Raw genomic sequence first — 21323 nt, forward strand, 5'->3', positions numbered from 1 at the left:
GTTATAATAATTTACTTCATATTTTGTTGAACAAGGAAGCGGAGCAATTATCCACAATATCTAAGGTGAGAAAAAAAATCATCTGACTGTGTAGCTTTCATGCAAAAGTTTAACTCATCAGGTGATCGGAAAAGGAAAGTAGATTTAGGTTTAATTCAAGTTCAGGGGTCGATTCTTCGGCAGCTTTCAGATGCACCTGTTGGTGTTTATTCCCGGGGAGGAAATGAGGAGTCAGTGGAAAATCCCTCCCAGTTTAGAGAGGAAGGTCATGTCAACTCCTTGTTCCTGAGAAGAATTATGCTAGAAGAGCATTTGTTGATTCTCAGTTGATTTAATTTAAAAAATAATAAAAGGAGACTTGACCCTTTCCCCAAACACTGGCTCTTGGGACTTTTTGTTTTATCTTGGTCATATCATTGAAGTATCTGGTGTCAGCTACATACTCGTGAAATGTCCATAAAACTCTGCATATATTGTCACAAGATCTACAGTCCCTGAAGCCCACCAGGGAGCCCCACGGACCCAATTACAGGCTCTGTTTTAGAGGAAGTGACAAGTTTCCCAAATCCCGTTACTCGGGTGTGGCTCTTTCTAGCTCCTTCTCACACGGGTCAGAGGGAGGCTGTTGATCCCTGTCTAGGGCATTGTGTGTTTTCTTCCAGGGATCACAGTGAATGAGCCGGAAAAGCACTGGACGTTGTCACAAAAACCTCATCTGTGAGTTGTCTGCCAGAGATGCTGACACCCCCGTGGGTTACAGAGGAAATCTGCGATCACACTGAGGTTTGCGCGTGAGGTGCCACTGGGACAGCCACCCTGCTGATCTGAGGGTCTTGGGCCTGACCTTCCCCAGCTTACCACCCTAGGGCAGCAGTGTGGTCCAGGCCAGAGTGCAGTGCATTTTGGGGTGGCAAACAGCTGGTGGGTACCCAGCGTCCCGCAGTGGGGCCGCACCAGGTGTTTATGGTGCATTCCCTCTGGATTGGTTGGTGTTTGGGCCTTACTGGTTGTTAAATGTTAAGAATGTCACCCCTGGTTGCAAGGGACAGAAATCTCATTTTTATTGTTTCTCTCTAAACCCAGGGGAGGAACTATAGCCAATCCCTTTCTCTCTTCTTTCTGTCTCTTTCTCTCTCTCTCTGTCTTGTTCATATCTAGCACTTGTTCACATCTTTGAGCACAGCAGAAGATGGCTGCCCCGAAGCTCCTGATTACTATTATTTCATTTCAAGCCTCTAGCAGAAACCAACCAGGTCTCTGAATTGCAATTCAGAATTCCTAGGGGAAAGAATCTAATTGGCCTACTTGGATCAGGTGTCCCTCCTTGGTCCAGTCAGCTATGGCTAGGGGGTCACAGTGACATAGCACAAGCCTGCCCCTGTGCGTGAGTGGCGTGAGTTATTTGAGAAGGGCGCTGTGGCAGGTGCCTCTGCAATGGCTCCCAGTGGTCCTACCTCCTGGTAGACACACCTGTATGCGGTCCCCTCCCCTTGAGTAAGGGCTGGACCTAGTGACCCACTTCTAGTCAATAGACTATGCCCAAAGTGATGAGATGTCACTTCCAAAATTAGGTCACAAAAGACCATGACTTCCATGTTGCTCAAACTCTTTCTTTCTGGTTCTCCTTGTTTACTTGCTCTGAGAAAGCAAGTTGATATGTATGTCCTGTGGAGAGGTCCATGTGGCAAGGGCCAGAGGGTGGCCTCTGGCCAAGTGCCACCATGGGGCTAAATCCCACCAACAACCACAGGAGAGAGCTTGGAAGTGGACCCTTCCCACTGGAATCTTGAGGTGACCGCAGCACAGGCTGTCACCTTAACAGTAGCCTTGTGAGGGACCTTGAGGCACAGATTCCTGACCCACAGAAAACTGTGAGATAACAGATGTTAAGCCACTAAGTTTTACCCCACCATTCCAGAAGTCCTGGGGGTAATCTGTTATGCAGCAATAGATAACTAATGCAGGCATTTTATGACGGGAGAGGCTCTGAGGTCAGAGGCCTGTGTCTTGTCCTTGCCTTCCCGTGTACAGGCTGTGTGATTTTGTGCAAGTTATGGAACCTCCTCAAGCCATGTTCTCTTTTGTAAAATTGGGATAATAAAAATATAGTTGTTTTAAGGACTAAATGAGATAAGATAAGCCCAGTGCCTGCACTTAGTTTAGTTATATTAATATTAACTAATTAACAAATATTAATTAATATTAACAATATCAATAAAGCTTAGCTATTGTTACTGAGCTTTCACAACTCTGCTAACGCTATATGCTTGGGTCACTGGTGCCTCAGTTCCGTCTTCAAAGAAGTCTGGGGAATTTTATGCTCCTTACAGAAATGATATAGAAAGCAGCATAAAATATCCCAAAATCTTGCAGCAAATGGCTATTGAACTACTAAATATAGAAAAAACTATTTTCATTTTGCTCATACAGAGAAGAGCAATTTCATATCATGGACAAGTCGCAAACAAATCTAGTGCTCTCGGATTCAAAACATTAAAAAAAAAATGGAGTTGATGGAACAGAATTTGTTCTTGCAGCTTCCTTCCATGGAAAAGCATCCAATAACCTTCTGCAGCCAATTATTTTGTGTGTGGAAATGCCAGGGCACTCTGCAGGTGACAGTCCATCACAGAGACGGAGCCTGAGGAGGAAGCACACAAGGATTAGCATTGGCGCTTAAAAGGTTTCTGCCTTCTGAGGCCCAAGCCCACGATGTCAAGGAGTTGGGATTTGCTAATTAATTCCAAGCACAAATGCTCAGTTATTGTGCTTTCATTTCCCCTCGGGATGTTGTTTTTCTTCCACTGGGAGATGTGGGCCTTGCATGCTGATGGGAGATGTTAGATCTTTCCACCTCTCCATCCCAAGGCCACTGCTGGAGCCTGGATTTCCTGCCTGTCCTCACTGTGCCTTTATTCCAGACACCAGGGGCTCAGCCCCTCTTCTCCATCCACTCACACTGCTGAGCTTCTTCCATCCTGAGCCTGGCTGCTGCAAGGGGTGGAGGTTGTGGGGGAACTTCCTGAGCTCCCCTACTATTGCCATCCTGAAGTCAAGCAAAAACAGAAGCCCTTTTGTGCAAAAAATGCCACTCCTCCTTGCTGAGAAAACAACGGGCAGCAGAAAGAGCAATGAGATGTATGGAGGCCAGATATGCTTCACAAAAAATACCAAGCTCCCTGAGTAGGGCTGCCACTGCTGTGAAGCTAAGGTCTTCTGGGGTCTGCTGGGGTCACCACATTCCATGTCCCCCACTCCATTTCTGTCCCCAAGAATGCCAGGAGGAAATTGCCAGTGTCCTTGTAATTAAAAAAAGAAAAAAATATATATGTATATATATATTTGTTTTTGTTCCCAGAATTACCCTCCTCCAATCCTCAAGGAAATAAACGAAATTTTAAAAAATTACCAGTAACAACCAAACAAGGAAAGAAGCTGTCCTCATGCTATAAACTGAAAAGTATCCAAGAAGAAGAAAAACAGAAAATTTTAGTATGACTTCATGCAACTCCTACATCACCTCTTCCTCTAAAAGTGATACAAGGGAAGGAAGTGAGTCACAAAACCTTGCGAATTCTCACCGATACCTCCTGATCTGGATAGGAGCAACCCAAATTGGGAGTAGGGAACTTAGAAAAAAGTCAAGGAAACCTTTCCAAGAGCAGAGGTTCCTACCTATGATTTCAGTATCATAATTGAGCCAGAAAAAGCCTGGAGCCAGAAAAAGCCAGGATTCTGTGCTGCATCCAGGCACTGATTTGAAGTCTTGAATACTACCCCCTCCAAGAGAAGAGAGGGTATTCCAAGGTCTTAGAAGAGAAGGTCAGGCCAGCTCTATACCAAAGGCTGCAGCAAGTTTGCTGAGCTAGTCCCAAGTTCCTGTCCTCAAGCTTAAGGGAAGTGGGTGGGATGTAATCCCCAGACATTAAATAGTATCCGAAAGGGGGAAAAAAGTCCCAGATAAAGTTGGGAAGGTGTCAATGAGAATTCATCTTCTTTCTGTCAGAGCAAAAAGAACTGGGCAGAGCTGTCCTCTTAAAACATGAGCAAGATGAAAAGAAGACGCAGTAAGTAAGCGAGCATTCTGCAGGAGGATAAAATGAAAGGGAAGACTTCAATGAGTGTGGCAGGCATAAAACAGAGGAAGGTGGAAGGAAAAATAATCCAAGGAACCTAGGAAAACTTCCCTGCAATTGCTTCAAGCTACAGAGGAAATTACTAAGAACATGAATTCAATAAAATAAGAACCAAAACCAACACCCCCCCCCCCAAATACTTTACAGATTAAAACTCAACAAACCAAAAGATGAAGAGGTCAAGGAAAGAAGAACTAATGCAACACTCATTCCCATGTGATCATGGAACAACTACAGATTAATGAGAGAAGGAAAGTATAAATGTCCTTTGAGGATAAAGGCAACAGGAGACATTTTTAAGCTTGCTCTAATGCGGCACCTATGAGCCCTCTTGAAAAAAAAATAGTCTTCACACCATGGTTAAAAAGGCAGAAATGGAGCAGCTATAGTAAAAAGGACTCAAAATGAATCAACTTATATATGGTGGTGACAAGGTTTGGGCCTGTACCACTGGGAAAGTGAATTGCCACCTCCTTGGACATGTGGGAAGCTGTGGGTGGAAGAGTTGTTTACAACTGGAATTGAATTATCAGTTTGATTTGAGATGCTTGTGCGGTATCCTAGTGTAGATGTTGAGTAGGTAGTTACATGTAAAAGACTAGAGCTTGGAAGACAGCTCTGGGATGAAGACATACATTTGGAGGTCATAGGTGTATAGATGATATTTAAGGCTTGAGATTGGATAGGGTCACTCGGGGAGTGAGTGTAGAGAAGACGGCCAAGGAATGAGCCTTGGTTCATTCCAATGTTAAGAAAGGAGGAATGAGCAAGGAGGACTGCGATGGAAAGTCCATGGGGAGGGAGGAAAACCAGAAGAGGGTGATATCTGGAAAGCCAAGTGGAGGGCAGGCATCAAGGGGAAGCAGATGATCAGCTGTGTCAAAAGTGGCTGAAAGATCAAAGTGAGATGAGACCTGAGAATTGTCCACTGCCTTTAACGACATGGTAGCCATGGGCGACCTTGACAAGAGCTGTCTCAGTGGAGCTACAGTTGAAAGCCTGATTGGAGGGGGCTTGAGAGAGACAGCTGGAGGGGAATTGGAATGGCAAACATGGGCGATTTTTTTCCAAGAAGTTTTGCTGCACATGGGGCAAAGAAACAGGTGGTAGCTAGCTGGGTTGGTGAGATCCAGATAATTTTTTAAAGGATGGGACTGGATGTGGTGAATGAAGGATAAGAGGGGTGATTTCTAATTCTGTTAGGCAATTGGCCAGCTGGCTCCAGCCTCAAAAGTGAGCTCCGGGTGGAAGCAATAAATCTGAAGATCATCAGAGTATTGAAGATTGCTTAGAGATTAGTTGAGATAGCCTAGGGAGCATGTAGACTCAGAGTAGATGGCTTACTAGAGAACTCTGAGGACACAAATATTTAATAAATAGGTAGAGGTATCAAAGCCTACAAAGAAGCCTAAGGGAGAATGGCCATAGGAGGAAAATCAGGAAATCTCTTGTCACCAAAGTCTTGGGAAAAGAGTGCTTCAAGGAGGAAGATCACAGGGGTGAATGGTGCCAGGGATTCAGTAAAGCAAAGAGTAAAGAATTCTAGGTTGGAGGTAGCACCAGAGGAGGTTATTTGGGGTCTTCAGTGAGAGAATTTCAGGGATATAACATAGAAGAAACAGATTTGTCATTGGTTGAGAAATTATTGGAAGATGATGAAGTGGAGACTGAGCACACAACTCTTTCAAGAACTTTGGCTGTGAAGGAGGTAGGGGGAGAGAGAGGGCAACAATTGGAGGAAGATGTGGGTTTGAGAGACTCACTTTCAAGACGGTAGAGACATGCATGTCTAAATGTTGATAGAAAGGTTCCAGGAGAGAAGAAAGAGAGGAGGAAAGAGAGTGTAGTGGCTAAAGAGAGTGGCCAAATCCAGCCCAATACCTGTTTCTGTAATAAAGTTTTTTATTGTAGTACAGCCACACACCCACTTGTTTACATATTGTCTGTGGCTGCTTTCCAGCCACATCGAAGTTGACAAGTTGCGACAGAAATCTCTAGCCTGTAAAGCTGAAAATATTTATTAATACTACTGGCTTTTTACAGAAAATGTTTGACAATCCCTGTTTTACAGGAAAGATGGGAAAGTTTCAGAGGAAGGGTAACCTTGAGAAAATTCCAACTTCTGAGTCTGTTTCCTTTTCTGCAAAATAAGGACACCATTCATTAAACCAGTCTTTCATTTGACAAACATTTATCGATTGCTTACTGTGTGCCAGAAGCTGGGAGTGCAGAGATCAATAAGATCTAGCCTTGTCCTTTCAAAGCACAGAGTCTAGTAGCAGAGATAGATGGGGAAACAAATAATTGGGCTACTTAGAGGAAAATGCTGTGCACATGCCACGTGGATGAAGGGGAGGTGTCACACCTGGCCTGGATGGGGCTCGGGAGGAATCATCAGCATGTCAGGTTGCTGTGGTTGAGAATTAAATCAGTCAGTGATTGTTGTGGAATGAGTAAAGATCGGAGAGCAGCAGGGAGAGAGAATTCTGGAAAGCACAAAGATAGAAGGGATAAGTGAGGGGAGATAGGGAAGGAGCTGTGAGAGAGGTAGAAGGGGACTCAGGAAAGTGTCAGGAATATCAGTGGGACACTTAGGCTACCACTCCATCACCCTGCCCTCGACACCCCTCTCTAGCTGATCATTGCCCTCCCTGCTGGGGCCAGAGGTGGCTTCAAATCTGTCTCAACAGAGCTTTCTGGGCAGCCACCATCGATCAGTTGTAGTTCACCCCTGAGATATAACCTACTGGTTATCCTCTACCTTCAGGTGTACACAAGCAATTTGTGAACCACAAAGCACTCCAAACATGTAATATGGTATCATCAATAAAAAAAATAAAAGCCTCATAATGATATGATAATATGTGTAATTCAACCCAGATGTTTCAGAATGTGAAATATATTTTGGTAATATAAACATAACACGAATACAGAACATATTTTAATAGATGCATTATATTCTTTTCAAATTCAATGTGAGACACATACTCATTCCTGAAACATCATTTGCACATGTGACTTAACTGAGAAATAAGGAATTTTTAAAATATATGAAAGTTTGAATGGATTTAGGAATGGGGCAGATAGTCCTCTTTTTAACATTTTTAGGAAACATTTCAAACATTCAGTAAAGGGAAAAATATAACACCCATGTATTCACTACCTAGATTTTAAAAGAACAGTCATCTCTCAGTGTCCTTGGGGGATTGGCTTCAGGATCCCCAGGGATACCAAAATCCGTGGATGCTCAAGTCCCTTATATAAAATGGTGTAGCATTTGCATATAAAATGGTGCCCATTCTCCCGTGCACTTTAAATCGTATCTAGGTTACTTGTAGTACCTAATACAATGTAAATGCTGCTTAAATTGTTACTATCCTGTATTGTTTAGGGAATAATAGCAAGAAATAAAGGTCTGTACATATTCAGTACAGATGCAACCATCCATTTTTTTTGCCCTGAATATTTTTATCTGTGGTTAGTTGAATCCACAGGTGCAGAACCCACAGTTACAGAGGGCTGACTGCACTAACATTTTGCCGTTGCTTCAGAGCTTAAGAAAAAGAATAAAATCATTACAGATGCAGTTGATGTTCCTTTTGTGCTGCCTTCTCTTCCCTAACTCCCTCCGCCTTCCCAGAGGTTACTAGACTGCAGAGGTTGGTGTGTGTCTTCCTCATCCATGTTTTGATGTTTTTACTGTGTTGGCATCCATAAATACTAAGCAGAATTGTTTCATGTGTTTTTAAACCTTACATAAAAGGGCAAGGCGATGTAAAACTGTTCTGCAACCTGCCTTTATCATTCCACACTACGCTTTTGAAATGCACCCATGTTGATTCATGTGTTCATTCATTTTACAGCCTGTCTTCTTTCTACTCTTTGAAACCTGCCCAAATTGTTGCAGACGGAAAGCAGATACATCTGACAGCTTCTCAGCGGCAGATATGAAATCATTTGGCCTCAATTGTCTTTTTCCTCTTTCTTCTCCTTACTCTCCCTACCTCTTCTCCTCTCCTGCTCTATTAAAGATTTTGAATATAAAAAGAAACAGCAGAAGAGAGAAAACTCTGCATGGAGGGTCTGAAGTTAGCGCCCTATCTTCCAAAAAAGAACAGACATTTTTCAGGAGCAGCTAACATTTATCAGATACCTCAGGCATTTGGATGCCAGAGCTCATATGCTTCATCCTTCAAAAACAGCATCCGTATGGAAGCCAGTCTTCCACGGTGTCGGGTGAACTATTGACAGGTGCCCCCGAGGTAGTGCTTGAACAACTTTGGGTATTGATTTCACTTCTAAATTAAGTATCATAATGATTGCTAATACTAAATAATAATGTGATCGAAACCACAAGGGAGTTTCAGCGTCCATCCAGTTACCACACAGAGATCCACTTATTGAGACAATGAGGATTGCCAAAGAAGAAAGGAATTTTGATGTGAAAGCAGTTGGAGAACGGGAGAAATAGTCTCAAATCCGTCTCTCTGACCAACAGAGATCATGGGCTTTTTAAGGAGGGGCCACGTGCACTGGAGGAGGTCATGGGGTGTCCTGATTCTTGGCATCAGGAATCTCGCTGTGGGGCCTTCAGAATCTCAACTCCTCTGTCTTGTAAAAATTTTGCCATTTCTGGGGAAGAACTCAAAAAGTTCAAGTAGTTAGTTAAGGGAAGAGATTATCAAAAAAATATATAGGGGCCATTGAAATTTGTTCAGAGAGCCAGTGATAACTATAATGAAGTAGGTACTTGAAAATTCACAAGACTGATTGTTATTAATACTTCAGTTGAATTTTCTCACCTGAACGTTAGCTACCCATTGCTTTCCAACTACCTCTCTGATATTTCCATTTCACTATTCCAGTATTGTCCCCAACTCTGTAAGAACTACACGTAGTTATTTCTTTCCCTCTTGACCATCTCCTACTTCAGCAGATCTGGTGCCTCGGTCTTGGTCCTCGATACTCCCCCCTACCTGCCAAGGATGGAATTGTTCCCCCAACTCGTGTGTTAAAGCCCTAGTGCCCAATGTGATGGTGTTTGGAGATGGGGCCTTTGGGAGATCATTAGGTTTAGATTGAAGGAGCTCAGGGAATTTAACCCCAAAATATGACTTCTTAGTATAAAAAGTATTTTGAATTAAAGGCCCTTAGAGATCTACGGGTGTTGGAATAGGCCTTCTTTCTACTTGCATAAAACCAGATGGACCCATCAAAAAGAACAATTGCTTTTCCTTCCCCTCCTTGTTATTAACATCTCAATATATTACAGGAAAGAAGATCAAGCATACAACCAACCACACCCAGTCCAACCCGTTTTAAAGATAATACCCTTGTCTCAGGTTAATTTAATTTCCAAAGAGAATCATTTGCAAGTCAATCTGTACCCCCCCATTCATTCTCCCAAATATGTATACATCCTCCCTAGTAACCCTTTATTACCCCTAAACAGAATTGCATATGCTCCTCATCTCTTCCTCCCCTCTACAATGAGGACATACAAACTTCTAGATCCCATTGGGGTATTGGGTAATCACTCTGTGATTCTCCCAATGCACACAGTAAATAAATTTGTAATATCTTTCTCTTATTAATCTGCCTTATTGTGAACTGATCTTTCAGCGAAACTTCCAGGGTTGAAGAGGAAATTTTCCTTCTCTCTCACAAGATGAAATTAGGAGGGTGGGGTCTTTACGGTGGGATTAGTGCCCTTGTAAGTAGAGACCAGGGAGCTTGCTTTCTCTCTCTGCCTTGTGAGGACACCGCAAGAAGACAGCCCTAATTCCAGATTTCTCAGCCTCCTGAACTTGAGAAAATAAATTTCTGTTGTTTAAGCCACACTCTCCCGTATTTTGCTATAGCAGCCCAAGCTAAGACACTATCTATGTAGCATTTTAATCTTATTAGCTTTCCATCCCTTTTCTGCAATCTACATCACCTTTCCTCTTGCCTGTTTTTTCATCCATGTTATTTTCCTGAGCTAGCTTGATGTGCCGCCCACCAAGTAACAGCTACCTTTTAAGACAAGAGTTAGTCTCTTTTTCCCTAGTCTTTTCCCTTACTTTCTACTAATTTCACCTTCTTTAGACTCCTAAAACATGTAATCGGTACCACACAACAGAGCACTTAGTTGTATAACATTATTTATTTTTAAATGTCTTGTGTCTGCAATGAAATGATAAACTCTTCCAGGGTGGGCTGCATCCTGTATTCTTCCACGTGTCAGTGTTTCCCAACATTTTTAAACTCCTGAGCCCATCTCATAGTAATACACATTCTGTATTAAACCCTTGTGATTTTTTTTTTTTAAAAGTCCTTTTGATCATTTTACATGGAAGACAATAAAGAAGTGTGTATTAGTCTGCTTGGGCTGTCATAACAAAATACCACAGACTGGGCAACTTAAACAATGGAAATTTATTTTTTCCCATTTCTGGAGGCTAGAAGTCCAAGATCAAGGTGCCAGCCGGGCTGGTTTCTAATGAGGCTTCTCTTCCTGGCTTGCAGATAGCTGTCTTCATGCTGTGTCCTCATGTGGCCTTTTCTCTGTGTGTGGGGAGAAAGAGAGAGATTTCTGGTGTCTCTTTGTCTTTTTATAAGGATACCAGTCCTATCAGATTAGGGCTCCACTTTTATGACTTCATTTGACCTTGATAACCTCCTTAAAGGCCCTGTCTCCAAATCCAGCTACACTGGGAATTAGAACTTCAACATATGTATTTGGGGGCGGGGGATACAGTTCAGCACATAACAAAGTTATTTTAAGTAAAAACCTATTTTAGGTCAGCATATTATTAATGACTGTATTATAAATCTTATTTTAAGGTTAATTTTAAACAACCTTTAATGATATTCATAACATATAAAACATACTTTTCCCCACTTAGTGACTCACATTGTTTAGTTAGCTTTAAATTAACTATGTAAGAAAAAACATGAGTTAGTGAGAAATAAATTTTAAGGAAGATTGAATTTTAGTCCTGAATATATATTAAAGTATAGAGTGAAGTTTAGGTGTTAGAGCATCAAAAGTAGACAGAAACTATTTTCATGAACTGATGCTTAGAATCCTTGCGTTTATGCTTAAAAATTAATTGATTTGTTTTCATAATTTTTGCTTCTAAAAATCTAAGAAAAAAGATTCAGGCTGTTGTTTGCAAGCATCTTCCCATAAATACCATGATGTAGATGTTCTACCCAGTACTATAGTTGGTTTATATTTTTTTACTATATTTTCTGTTTTTAACATTGTGTTTTGACATTATAAGGTGCTGTGTGAAAATTTTGATCAGAATGGTATTTAAAGATCTAGTGAAGTGCTTGAGGGAAACTGGAATAATGACTAGGTTTAAATCCTTATCAAATTCTAGAATTTCAACATCCCTTAGGGACACTGTCTTTGCTGCCTTTAAACAATAGTCCATTCCATACAGCAAGAAGAGAGTAAGTGGAACAGTATGTGAGAAAGAACAGGAACAATTTAAGACTGTATAAAATGGTCAAAACCCACACTGTGTGGCATGGCACTGAGTCAGACAAATAGATCAAATGAATGGACCTAGGAACATTCCCCTTGTCTCCACCAAGTCCAACGCTGTTCACTCAAATCTCACTCAGAGCCTGTTTCCTGCATTAATGGAAAATATTAGATACATACAACAACATGGATAAATATTTTTTAAATTACACTAAATTGAAAGGGGCTGGAAACAAAAAGGTATGAACTGTAATGACTGAATTTATTTGACATTCTAGAATAGGTAGAACTAAACTATGATGGTAGGAAACAGATCAGTGGTTGCTTCTTGACGGTGGGAGACTGGGAAGGAGCTTGTGGGAATGTTCTGGAATATTTAATAAGCTTTTTTTTTTTTTTTTTTTTTTGAGACAGAGTCTCACTCTGTTGCCCGGGCTAGAGTGAGTGCCGTGGCGTCAGCCTAGCTCACAGCAACCTCAAACTCCTGAGCTCAAGCGATCCTCCTGTCTCAGCATCCCGAGTAGCTGGGACTACAGGCATGCGCCACCATGCCCGGCTAATTTTTTCTATATATATTTTTAGCTGTCCATATAATTTCTTTCTATTTTTAGTAGAGGTGGGGTCTCGCTCTTGCTCAGGCTGGTCTCGAACTCCTGAGCTCAAAGGATCCGCCCACCTCGGCCTCCCAGAGTGCTAGGATTACAGGTGTGAGCCACCGCGCCCGGCCTTAATAAGCTTTTGTGAAAAGTGGTTGAATAGGACACTTAATTAAGATCTGAGCACTTTACAGATGTACACCTTAAAAAATTGAAATTAAAAAAGAAAGAAAAAAGAAAAAGCAACCAACTAGTGAGTTTGGAGGATCATTGTCTTCCAAACAGCTTTCCATTGGTTACTCCTCATTCTCTACAACACTTATACTTTCAGTCTTTTTCATCTTAGCCAATCTGGTGGGTGTGTAATGGTGTCTTATTGTGGTTTTAGTTTGCATTTCCTGAAAGGCTAATGAAGTTGTATGCCTTTTCATTTGTTTATTGTTCTTTTGGATATCATCTTTTTGAAGTATCTGTCCATTTTTCTATTGAGGTATCTTTTCCTTATTTATTTGTAGGAGTTACATATTCAGAAATATATTTTATAGATTTAATATCTTCTCCCACTCTGTAGGTTGACTTTTTATTCTCAATGATGTCTTTTGATGAATAGAAATTCTTAATTTTAATGTAATTTAATTTATATATTTTTCCTTGGTGATTGGTGTTTTTTGTGTCCTGTTATAAACTTTTTGCATACTTCAAGGTTGCGAAGATGTTCTCTTATGTTTGACTTTTAAAATATAGATTGGTAATACCAATGAAATGTATTTTTATTTATGGTGTGATGAACGAGTCCAAATAAAGCTTTTTTCCATATGGATAGCCAAATGACCTAGCATCATTTTTTAAATATAATTTTGTCTCCATTTTTTCATGTCCTGGGAGACTTGTAAAAAATGTATTTTATATTTACAATATATCTATATCTATATATATTTATTTACATAAATGGTTCAAACTCTACACAGTTCTATATTCTCCCATTTTCATGCAGTACTGTTGACATATGGTTGCATGTAATGCATGCATAAATAATTTAATTAACTTCCTTAGACAATGTTAACATATTTGTTATTGTTGTTAAGATGCAGCAATGAACATTTTGTCCAAAGTGAGTGCCAGTTGTTTATTTCCTAAGGATAAATTGCTAGGAGTAGGAATTGCTGGGTTAAAGTGTGAGCCTATTTTAAGTTTGCCTTCTGTAAGGGTTATACTAATTTTTACTCCCGCCCACAGACATAAACCTGTTTCCCCATATTCTCACCAAGTGGCCATTATCAATCTTTTAAATCTTTGCTAAACCGGGTAAAAAGAAAACTTATTGTTTTCATCTTCAATTCTTTTTTATAATAGGTTAAATAACATTGTATATTCTCATTGGTTATTTGTTTCACGGGTTTTTCTTTGACTGCCTGTTGGAATCCTCGTCCATTTTCCTTCCTAGGTTGTCTTTTTCTTATTGGTTTATAAATATAAATATATGTATAAAATAACAATATTATCTCGCAGTTTCCCCCGTTTACCTTTTAACCTCATATTGTTTTTTGAGCTCCAGTTTTAACCCAACGCTAACACATCTGCTCAACAGTGCCAGAAAGCTTTTGGGGGCCAGAGGCCAGGTGGGCGGGGCCAGCATGTCCTGACAGGTATGCCCCGCCCCATCCCACCCCTAGGGGCGGGAATAAAGGACTTCAGGCCTGCGCGCGCAGCTTCCGTTGCCATAGCGACTGGGGGTGCAGGAGGCTGGTGCTTCCTCGCTCCGGTACCCCGCGGAGAAACGACGAAACCTTAGGAGCCGAAGCCTTGGCGCTGCGAGACCAGCCGGCGTGCGTAACGTTGGCGCATGCGTCGCCAGCCCGGCCTAGAGGGCGCGTGCGCAGTGTGACTGTCAGGGTTCCCGGGCTGCTGTCGGCCGGCGTTGGGGGCCCGGAGTTGGGCACAGTCTCCTGGTGCTGAGAGGGCGGGTCCGGGCAAACTTCCCGGCCACCCGGCGCGCCACCTCTGTCTTCTGCGGCTGAGGGCGCCGCGGACCCAAAGGAGCGACCACCCCGGGAAGTAGCCCCGGGAGCGGAAGTGGAGAATGGCCCTCTGGAGTGGGGAGAGCGAGTGAAGCTCAGTCTCTCCCGGCAGTGGGGCCCCAGGTGGGCGTGAGCGAAGGTAATCCAGGCCTGGTTCCGAGCCCGGGTCCTCCTCGGACTTTCCAGCGGGTGAGACGAGGGCTGGGCCTGAGTGTGTGCCAGGTCAGGGACCGGGCCACTCGAATGGGGCTTGGGGTCGCTTCCACTAGATGAAATGAGGTCTTGGGTGCCCCCGGCCCAAAGTAAGCCCTGGGTACACACTAGCTGTTAGTGTCACAGTTGCTGGGAGAGGGAGCTGGCGGAAGCACTTACAACTGCTTTGTAAGTGTTAATTGGAGAGGTGACAACTGTTGATGAGATCTTATGGTTTTTGTGTTAGGCTCACCAATTTTCCAAGTATTGCCTTTGTGGCTTTGGGCGGAGCCACAAGACTTCTACTGGAGTCTGCAATATAAGAATGGTAATACCCACCTAGCAGAATTATGATGCCGCAGAGCTCTATGTAGGGCTTAATGAAAGGGACACAGAGGATCATATACTGGAAAATTTTCCCACACACTCTCTAAACCACATGCTTTTTTTTTTTTATTATTGTTATTTTTTGGTCATGCATTGAAGTGTTGTAGTGAAGTTGAGATGCATTATTATGACTCCTGTTCAGAACCTGAACAGAAGTGTATTTTGTGCTAAGTATAACATCCACTCATTTATTCAATAAAATACGTGGTGCTTACTATGTACCAAGCATTGTTCTCACCTCTTGGGATGATATATGAATAAACAAAACAAAGATCCCTGCCCTATGAAGCTTACATTCTAGTTTGGGGAAGACAAACAGTAAATAGAAATAAGTAAATTATAGGTTAGAAGGAAATGAGTGCCATGGGGGGAAAATACAGCAAGATAAGGGGCATTGGGAATGCAAGATACAGTTTTAAATAAACATGTTAGTGTAGGCTTCACTGAGAAAATTACATTTCAGCAAATACTAGAAGGAGGTGAGAGAATTAGCTATGCTGATGTCTGGGGGAAGAGTATACTGGGCCAGGGACCTCCTGATGCAAAGGCTTTCAGCTTGGAATGTGCCTGGTGTCTTCAATGAGGAAGGCCTATGTGGCTGGAGCAGAATGAGTATGGGAGTAGTTAATAAAAATTAGGTGGCACCATAGTCGAAGTATAGTCAGGAAGAACAGTGGAGTGTTCAAATCACTTCAGTTGTCTGCATGTGGAGGTAAATTACCTATTAGGTAAGATTTCACTGCTCAATTACAGCTATTAATTAGCATGGGAAGTTAACCAAAATCAGACTTTATCCAAAATAGAATATAGTTGAGATCTAAACATGGTTATAGTTTCCAGCATGCGCAGTGTAAATAAAGACAGAGGAGCTTGTTGTAATAAACTTTTATTTGCCCTCGTTTAGGATTTTAGTGAATGTGAAAATGCCTCCATTTTGCTTTCCTCCAGAAATTTGTCTAAATACAGCTTCCACCAGTGGAAAAAAGTGATCTAAGGTAAGAAAAAGATGTTGATGGGTAACTGTGACTATTAATCTCTATTTACATGTAATTTGTAAATACATTATGGCAAGCAAGTGACTTAGAAGATACCTGAACTTAACTGGTAGAGTTGTAAGTAATTTAAGCATAAAATTAAAAAGGAAGAAAAAAGTACGCTAAAACAAGAATACAAAGTAAATGCTAAAGGTATGAAGTCATCTGGATATTCTTGTATTTATTATGGCAGTAGCTCCCTTTCTTTCCCATTTTATCTTCAAATAACGTCTGCTTTTCTGGGATGGTGATTTAGTTGTCAGTTATTTCACATTTAACAAATTTAGACTTACTTTCTTTTTTTTTTTAGAGACAGAGTCTCCCCAACGCTGGAGTGTAGTGGTGGGCTCATAGCTTATTGCTTCCTCAAACTCCTGGGCTTGAGCGATCCTCCTGCTTCAGCTTCCCTAGTAGCTAGGACCACAGGTGCGTGCCACCATGCCCATCTCGGCTGTGTTGCTCAGGCTGGTTTCAAACTCCTGGTCTCAAGTGATCCTCCCATCGTGGCTGCCCGAAGATTATAGGCATAAGCCACTGAAACCAGCCTAGATTGTTTTTTTGAAAACCATTTGTAGAATGCATTATATATGCTGAATAAGTGCAGATTCTTGAACTCACGCTCCTGTCTATTAACATTGTACTAACAGGTACCGTATGATACTCATTGCTGCTATCTCCTGGGATTTATAACTTTTCCAACATTGTATTATTAAGCCATGCTTCCTTCTCATGTGTTTGGTTTCTTTGTCAGTATTAGTGCACAGAATGTAGATAGACTATTTGTAATTGTATATTCAATATATCAAAGTGTGTTAAGAACTTTTAGTGGCAGGAAGAAATAGTGATATTTTATAGTGTTAAGTGTGGAGCTGTCTGACCAAGTATATAAAAGGCAGGAATCTAGTTTAGAGGCATGCCAGCGTGAACTATTGTTCAGTTTTAGCATCAAGTTGTATGATGGTGAACATTAGTTGGTGACCTACATAGGTGATTGGTACCACCAAAGTGCATGTCTTAGAGAATGAAATCTGGACAGAGGATGTATTCAATAATACTAATAGTGGGGTAAGTGGCTGGTGGCTGGACCAGTACTGGGTCCAGGTGCATGATCTTCTCCAGGAAGGAGGTGAGGTAGGGAGGGAACAAAAAAGCTAAAAGTCATTTGTTAGAGCTTGAACAAAGGTCATGTCCAGGGATAAATGTCTAAAGGTGTGTGTGTGTTGGAGGCCATGTGAGTGTTGTCAGAGCTGCGGGTGGAGGGGAACTTTGGGGAGAAGCTAGATGGGTTTCTAAGATATTAAGAGCTGTCATTCACTGACGGTTATTCTTTGATATAGGCTTTTTAGATGCTAGTATGTTTTATTCTCTTCTAAAAAAAAAATAAGCCAGTTTTTTTTAATGGGAAAAAACCAAATCCCAGAGGCATCAAGTAATTTGTCTAGGGCCATTTATGAAGCTGTATGTAGCTGAGCTGGAATTTGAACCCAGGTCTCTTGGACATCAAAGCCTTTACCCTTTCGTTATTCCAAATTACCTTGTTATGTAACGGAGTGTGCTGACATTAGCCTTTTCATTTTATGGAGTTTGTCACACGTGTGATCAGATTTGCTGCTGATGCGATTTCACTCACTAATAAATTTGATTCATTTAATTATGTGTTTTCTCTTTCTAGATTTTAATTTGATTTGAACATGAGTAAGTGCAGAAAGCCACCAGTTCGGCAGCTAGCAAGTCTTGAGACATTCAGCCCAGATGTTCTGGCTGACATTTTTGAACTCTTTGCCAAGAATTTTTCTTATGGCAAGCCACTTGATGATGAGTGGCAGTTACCAGATCCCAGTGAGATTTTCACCTGTGACCACACAGAATTTAATGCCTTTCTTGATTTGAAGCACTCCCTAAATGAAGTAAAAAACCTACTGAGTGATAAGAAATTGGATGAGTGGCATGAGCACACTGCTTTCACTAATAAAGCAGGAAAAATCATTTCCCATGTTAGAAAATCTATGAATGCTGAACTTTGTACTCAAGCATGGTGTAAGTTCCATGAGATTTTGTGTAGCTTTCCACTGATTCCACAGGAAGCTTTTCAGAATGGAAAACTGAATTCGCTACACCTTTGTGAAGCTCCCGGAGCTTTTATAGCTAGTCTCAATCACTACTTAAAATCCCATAGATTCCCTTGTGATTGGAGTTGGGTAGCTAATACTCTGAATCCCTACCATGAAGCCAATGACAATCTGACCATGATTATGGATGACCGGCTCATTGCAAATACCTTGCACTGCTGGTACTTTGGTCCAGATAACACCGGTGATATCATGACCCAGAAATACCTGAGTGGACTTCAGAATTTCATAAGCAGCATAGCTACCATTCACTTGATCACTGCAGATGGGAGTTTTGATTGCCAAGGAAACCCAGGTGAACAAGAAGCTTTAGTCTCTTCTCTGCATTACTGTGAAGTTGTCACTGCTCTGACCACTCTTGGAAATGGTGGCTCTTTTGTTCTGAAGATGTTTACTTTGTTTGAACATTGTTCCATAAACCTGATGTACCTGCTAAACTGTTCCTTTGACCAAGTCCATGTTTTCAAACCTGCTACGAGCAAGGCGGGAAACTCAGAAGTCTATGTGATATGTCTTCACTATAAGGGAAGAGAGGCCATCTGTCCTCTGTTATCTAAGATGGTGCTGAATTTTGGGACTGAAATGACCAGGAAAGCCCTCTTTCCCCGTCATGTGATTCCTGAATCTTTTCTTAAAAGACACGAAGAATGTTGTGCGTTCTTTCATAAATACCAGCTAGAGACTATTTCTGAGAACATTCGTCTGTTTGAGTGCATGGGAAAAGGGGAACAAACAAAGCTGAATAATTTAAGGGATTGTGCTGTACAATATTTCATGCAAAAATATCAACTGAAGCCTCTTGCCAGAAATAATTGGCTAGTAAAAAAGTCAAATATTGGTTGTAGTACAAATACAAAATGGTTTGGGCAGAGGAACAGATATTTTAAAACCTATAATGAAAGGAAGATGCTGGAAACCCTTTCATGGAAAGATAAAGTAGCCAAAGGATACTTTAACATTTGGGCTGAAGAGCATGGTGTATATCACCCTGGGCAAAGTTCTCTTTTAGAAGGGACAGCTTCCAATCTTGAGTGTCACTTATGGCATATTTTAGAGGGAAAGAAACTGCCAAAGGTAAAGTGTTCTCCTTTCTGTGATGGTGAAATTTTAAAGACTCTTAATGAAGTCATTGAAAAGTCATTAGGAGGAGCTTTGAATTCGGATTCTAAGTATAGGCCAAAACAGCAATATTATTGTTCTTGTCATGTTTTTTCTGAAGAACTGATATTTTCTGAGTTGTTTAGCCTTACCAAGTGCCTTCAGGATGAGCAGGGTGTAGAACCCAGCAACCCAATAAAGTGCCTCCTTGTGGGTTTGCCGACTCTCCGTGATATCAAAATGCATATACCATTGGAAGTTCAACTCCTGGAATCAGCTGAACTCCTGACTTTTAGCTGTTCATTGCTTCATGATGGAGACCCAACTTACCAGCATTTATTTTTAGACTGCCTTCTACATTCATTGCAACAGCTTCATACAGGAGATGTTATGATTTTGCCTGTACTTTCTTGTTTCACAAGATTTATGGCTGGTTTGATCTTTGTTCTCCACAGTTGTTTTAGATTCATCACATTTTCTTGTCCCACATCCTCTGAGCCCCTGAGGACCTGTGCAGTCCTGCTATGTGTTGGTTATAAGGACCTTCCAAATCCAGTTTTCCAGTATCTGCAGAATGTGAATGAACTGTTGAGCACTTTGCTTAACTCTGACGCACCCCAGCAGGTTTTGCAGTTTGTGCCAATGGAGGTGCTCCTTAATGGGGCACTACTTGATTTTTTGTGGGATTTGAATGCTGCCATTGCTAAAAGGCATTTGCATTTGATTATTCAGGGAGAGAGAGAAGAAATTGTCAGCAGCCTTCAGTTACGAAATTGAACATGTCCTTTCTGAGATTCAGCTTTATGATTTACCATTTATCCAGTATTATTGCATCCCATTGGCTCTATTAATTTAAAACCTTTTAGGGAAACGTCAGTGTTTGCATCATTCAAAGTCTCATTAATTCTGGAAAACCAGCAGCTAGTTCTGATCTCTGGGATATATACATTCATAAGCGTAGAATTCGTCCATGTGATGGAATCTATGCAGTGATGGTATTCAACCTCTGAATATGGGATGCGTGTATGTGCTTGGGGTCAGTACGCCCATGCTGACATATGCAGCTTGGTTGTTCTTGTTTATCTGCTTGAGATTTGCACCTGTGTGCCTTCATTCAGATTAGATAGTTTTTTCCAAGCTCATTTCCTCTCAGTGGCTAATGGTGTTCATTGATGAAAGGAGGTGAGCCATTCCTCAACAACACTGATTTCCTTTATTTACTTAGTTTTTTTTCCTTTTGCAAGTGCGTATCTTGGCAACACTGATTTCCTTTAACGTTTAACATGTCAGTTATGGATTTCAGGGAATTCATTTTGCCAGATTTTTGATGTGTGTCATTCATTGCCCTTAGGCCATTGACCTGATTTTCTTTTATGGGTCAAATAAAATGAATGTGCTGTTGTATGAATATTTTACTAACCACAGTCATCCAACTAAAAGGTGACAGCTTTAAACCAAAGATCATGTTTAAAACAATGAAAAATTGTGTCTAATACACTCATCATGAAAAGTTTCATTTGGCAGTGGTATAATTTTTAACTTCCTGGATATCTGTGAATGAAAAGTTTTTTTAAAGTTTTAAGCTAGTGTTTGTAGCCTCATATTGGAGACATGAATGTGATGAATGTAGTGAATATGAACAAAAAAATCTTAATATTTTTGAAGTGATAGCTCAGCATTTAAAAATTTTAATCTTTACTAATTTCTTTTTTCAGTATGAAAATGACACTTTACCAAAAGATTAGCCATGAGATGGTTATTTTACCAGTTACATATGATTTCTTTTGTATGTATTTGATAGTGTAATGTATTTTTCTGGCAAACTGTATCAGGCAATTCTTCATTACCTTGAAGTTCCACCAAGTGGAGAATATTTGTATTCTCACATGTGCATTTTAGGCATTTTTGTTAGTTATATAAATAATAGATGTATTCTCTGATGTATTTGGTTGATAAATATTAATCTGAAAAATTTTCATGTTCTTTGCTATTTTGAGTTCCATTATAGATTCATGAATAAAGTCATTAGCAGAGAGATTTTGTGTTCATCTTTTTAAAAGAGAATCGTCGGGGAAGTTAAAAATATAACTTGGAAACAGACCTTTTCTTAAAGGAAGGTTTGAATGGGAGGTAATGTCCTTTCATTTCCTCTGATTTGCATTCATTAAAATGTAGTCCTTAATATTGTAATATTTATGGAAGATCTACTTCAGGAAAGAGATTAAGTACATAATGGGGGGGAGGGGAGCCAGGGGA

The 21323-nt window shown here is 40.9% G+C and overlaps 1 protein-coding gene across 1 annotated transcript; it reads left to right on the plus strand.

The window, feature by feature from the left end:
- The first annotated feature begins 13970 nt into the window (after positions 1–13970).
- CMTR2 (cap methyltransferase 2) lies at positions 13971–20938 on the plus strand. Its single transcript, XM_069497844.1, has 4 exons — positions 13971–14366; positions 15711–15801; positions 16151–16266; positions 17513–20938. The coding sequence occupies exon 4, from the start codon at positions 17532–17534 to the stop codon at positions 19842–19844; it is 2313 nt and encodes a 770-aa protein (XP_069353945.1). The 5' UTR covers positions 13971–14366; positions 15711–15801; positions 16151–16266; positions 17513–17531; the 3' UTR covers positions 19845–20938.
- Positions 20939–21323: the final 385 nt, after the last annotated feature.

Source organism: Eulemur rufifrons, chromosome 23 (genome assembly GCF_041146395.1).
Source record: "Eulemur rufifrons isolate Redbay chromosome 23, OSU_ERuf_1, whole genome shotgun sequence".
In the NCBI taxonomy this organism is placed as follows: Eukaryota; Metazoa; Chordata; class Mammalia; order Primates; family Lemuridae; genus Eulemur; species Eulemur rufifrons.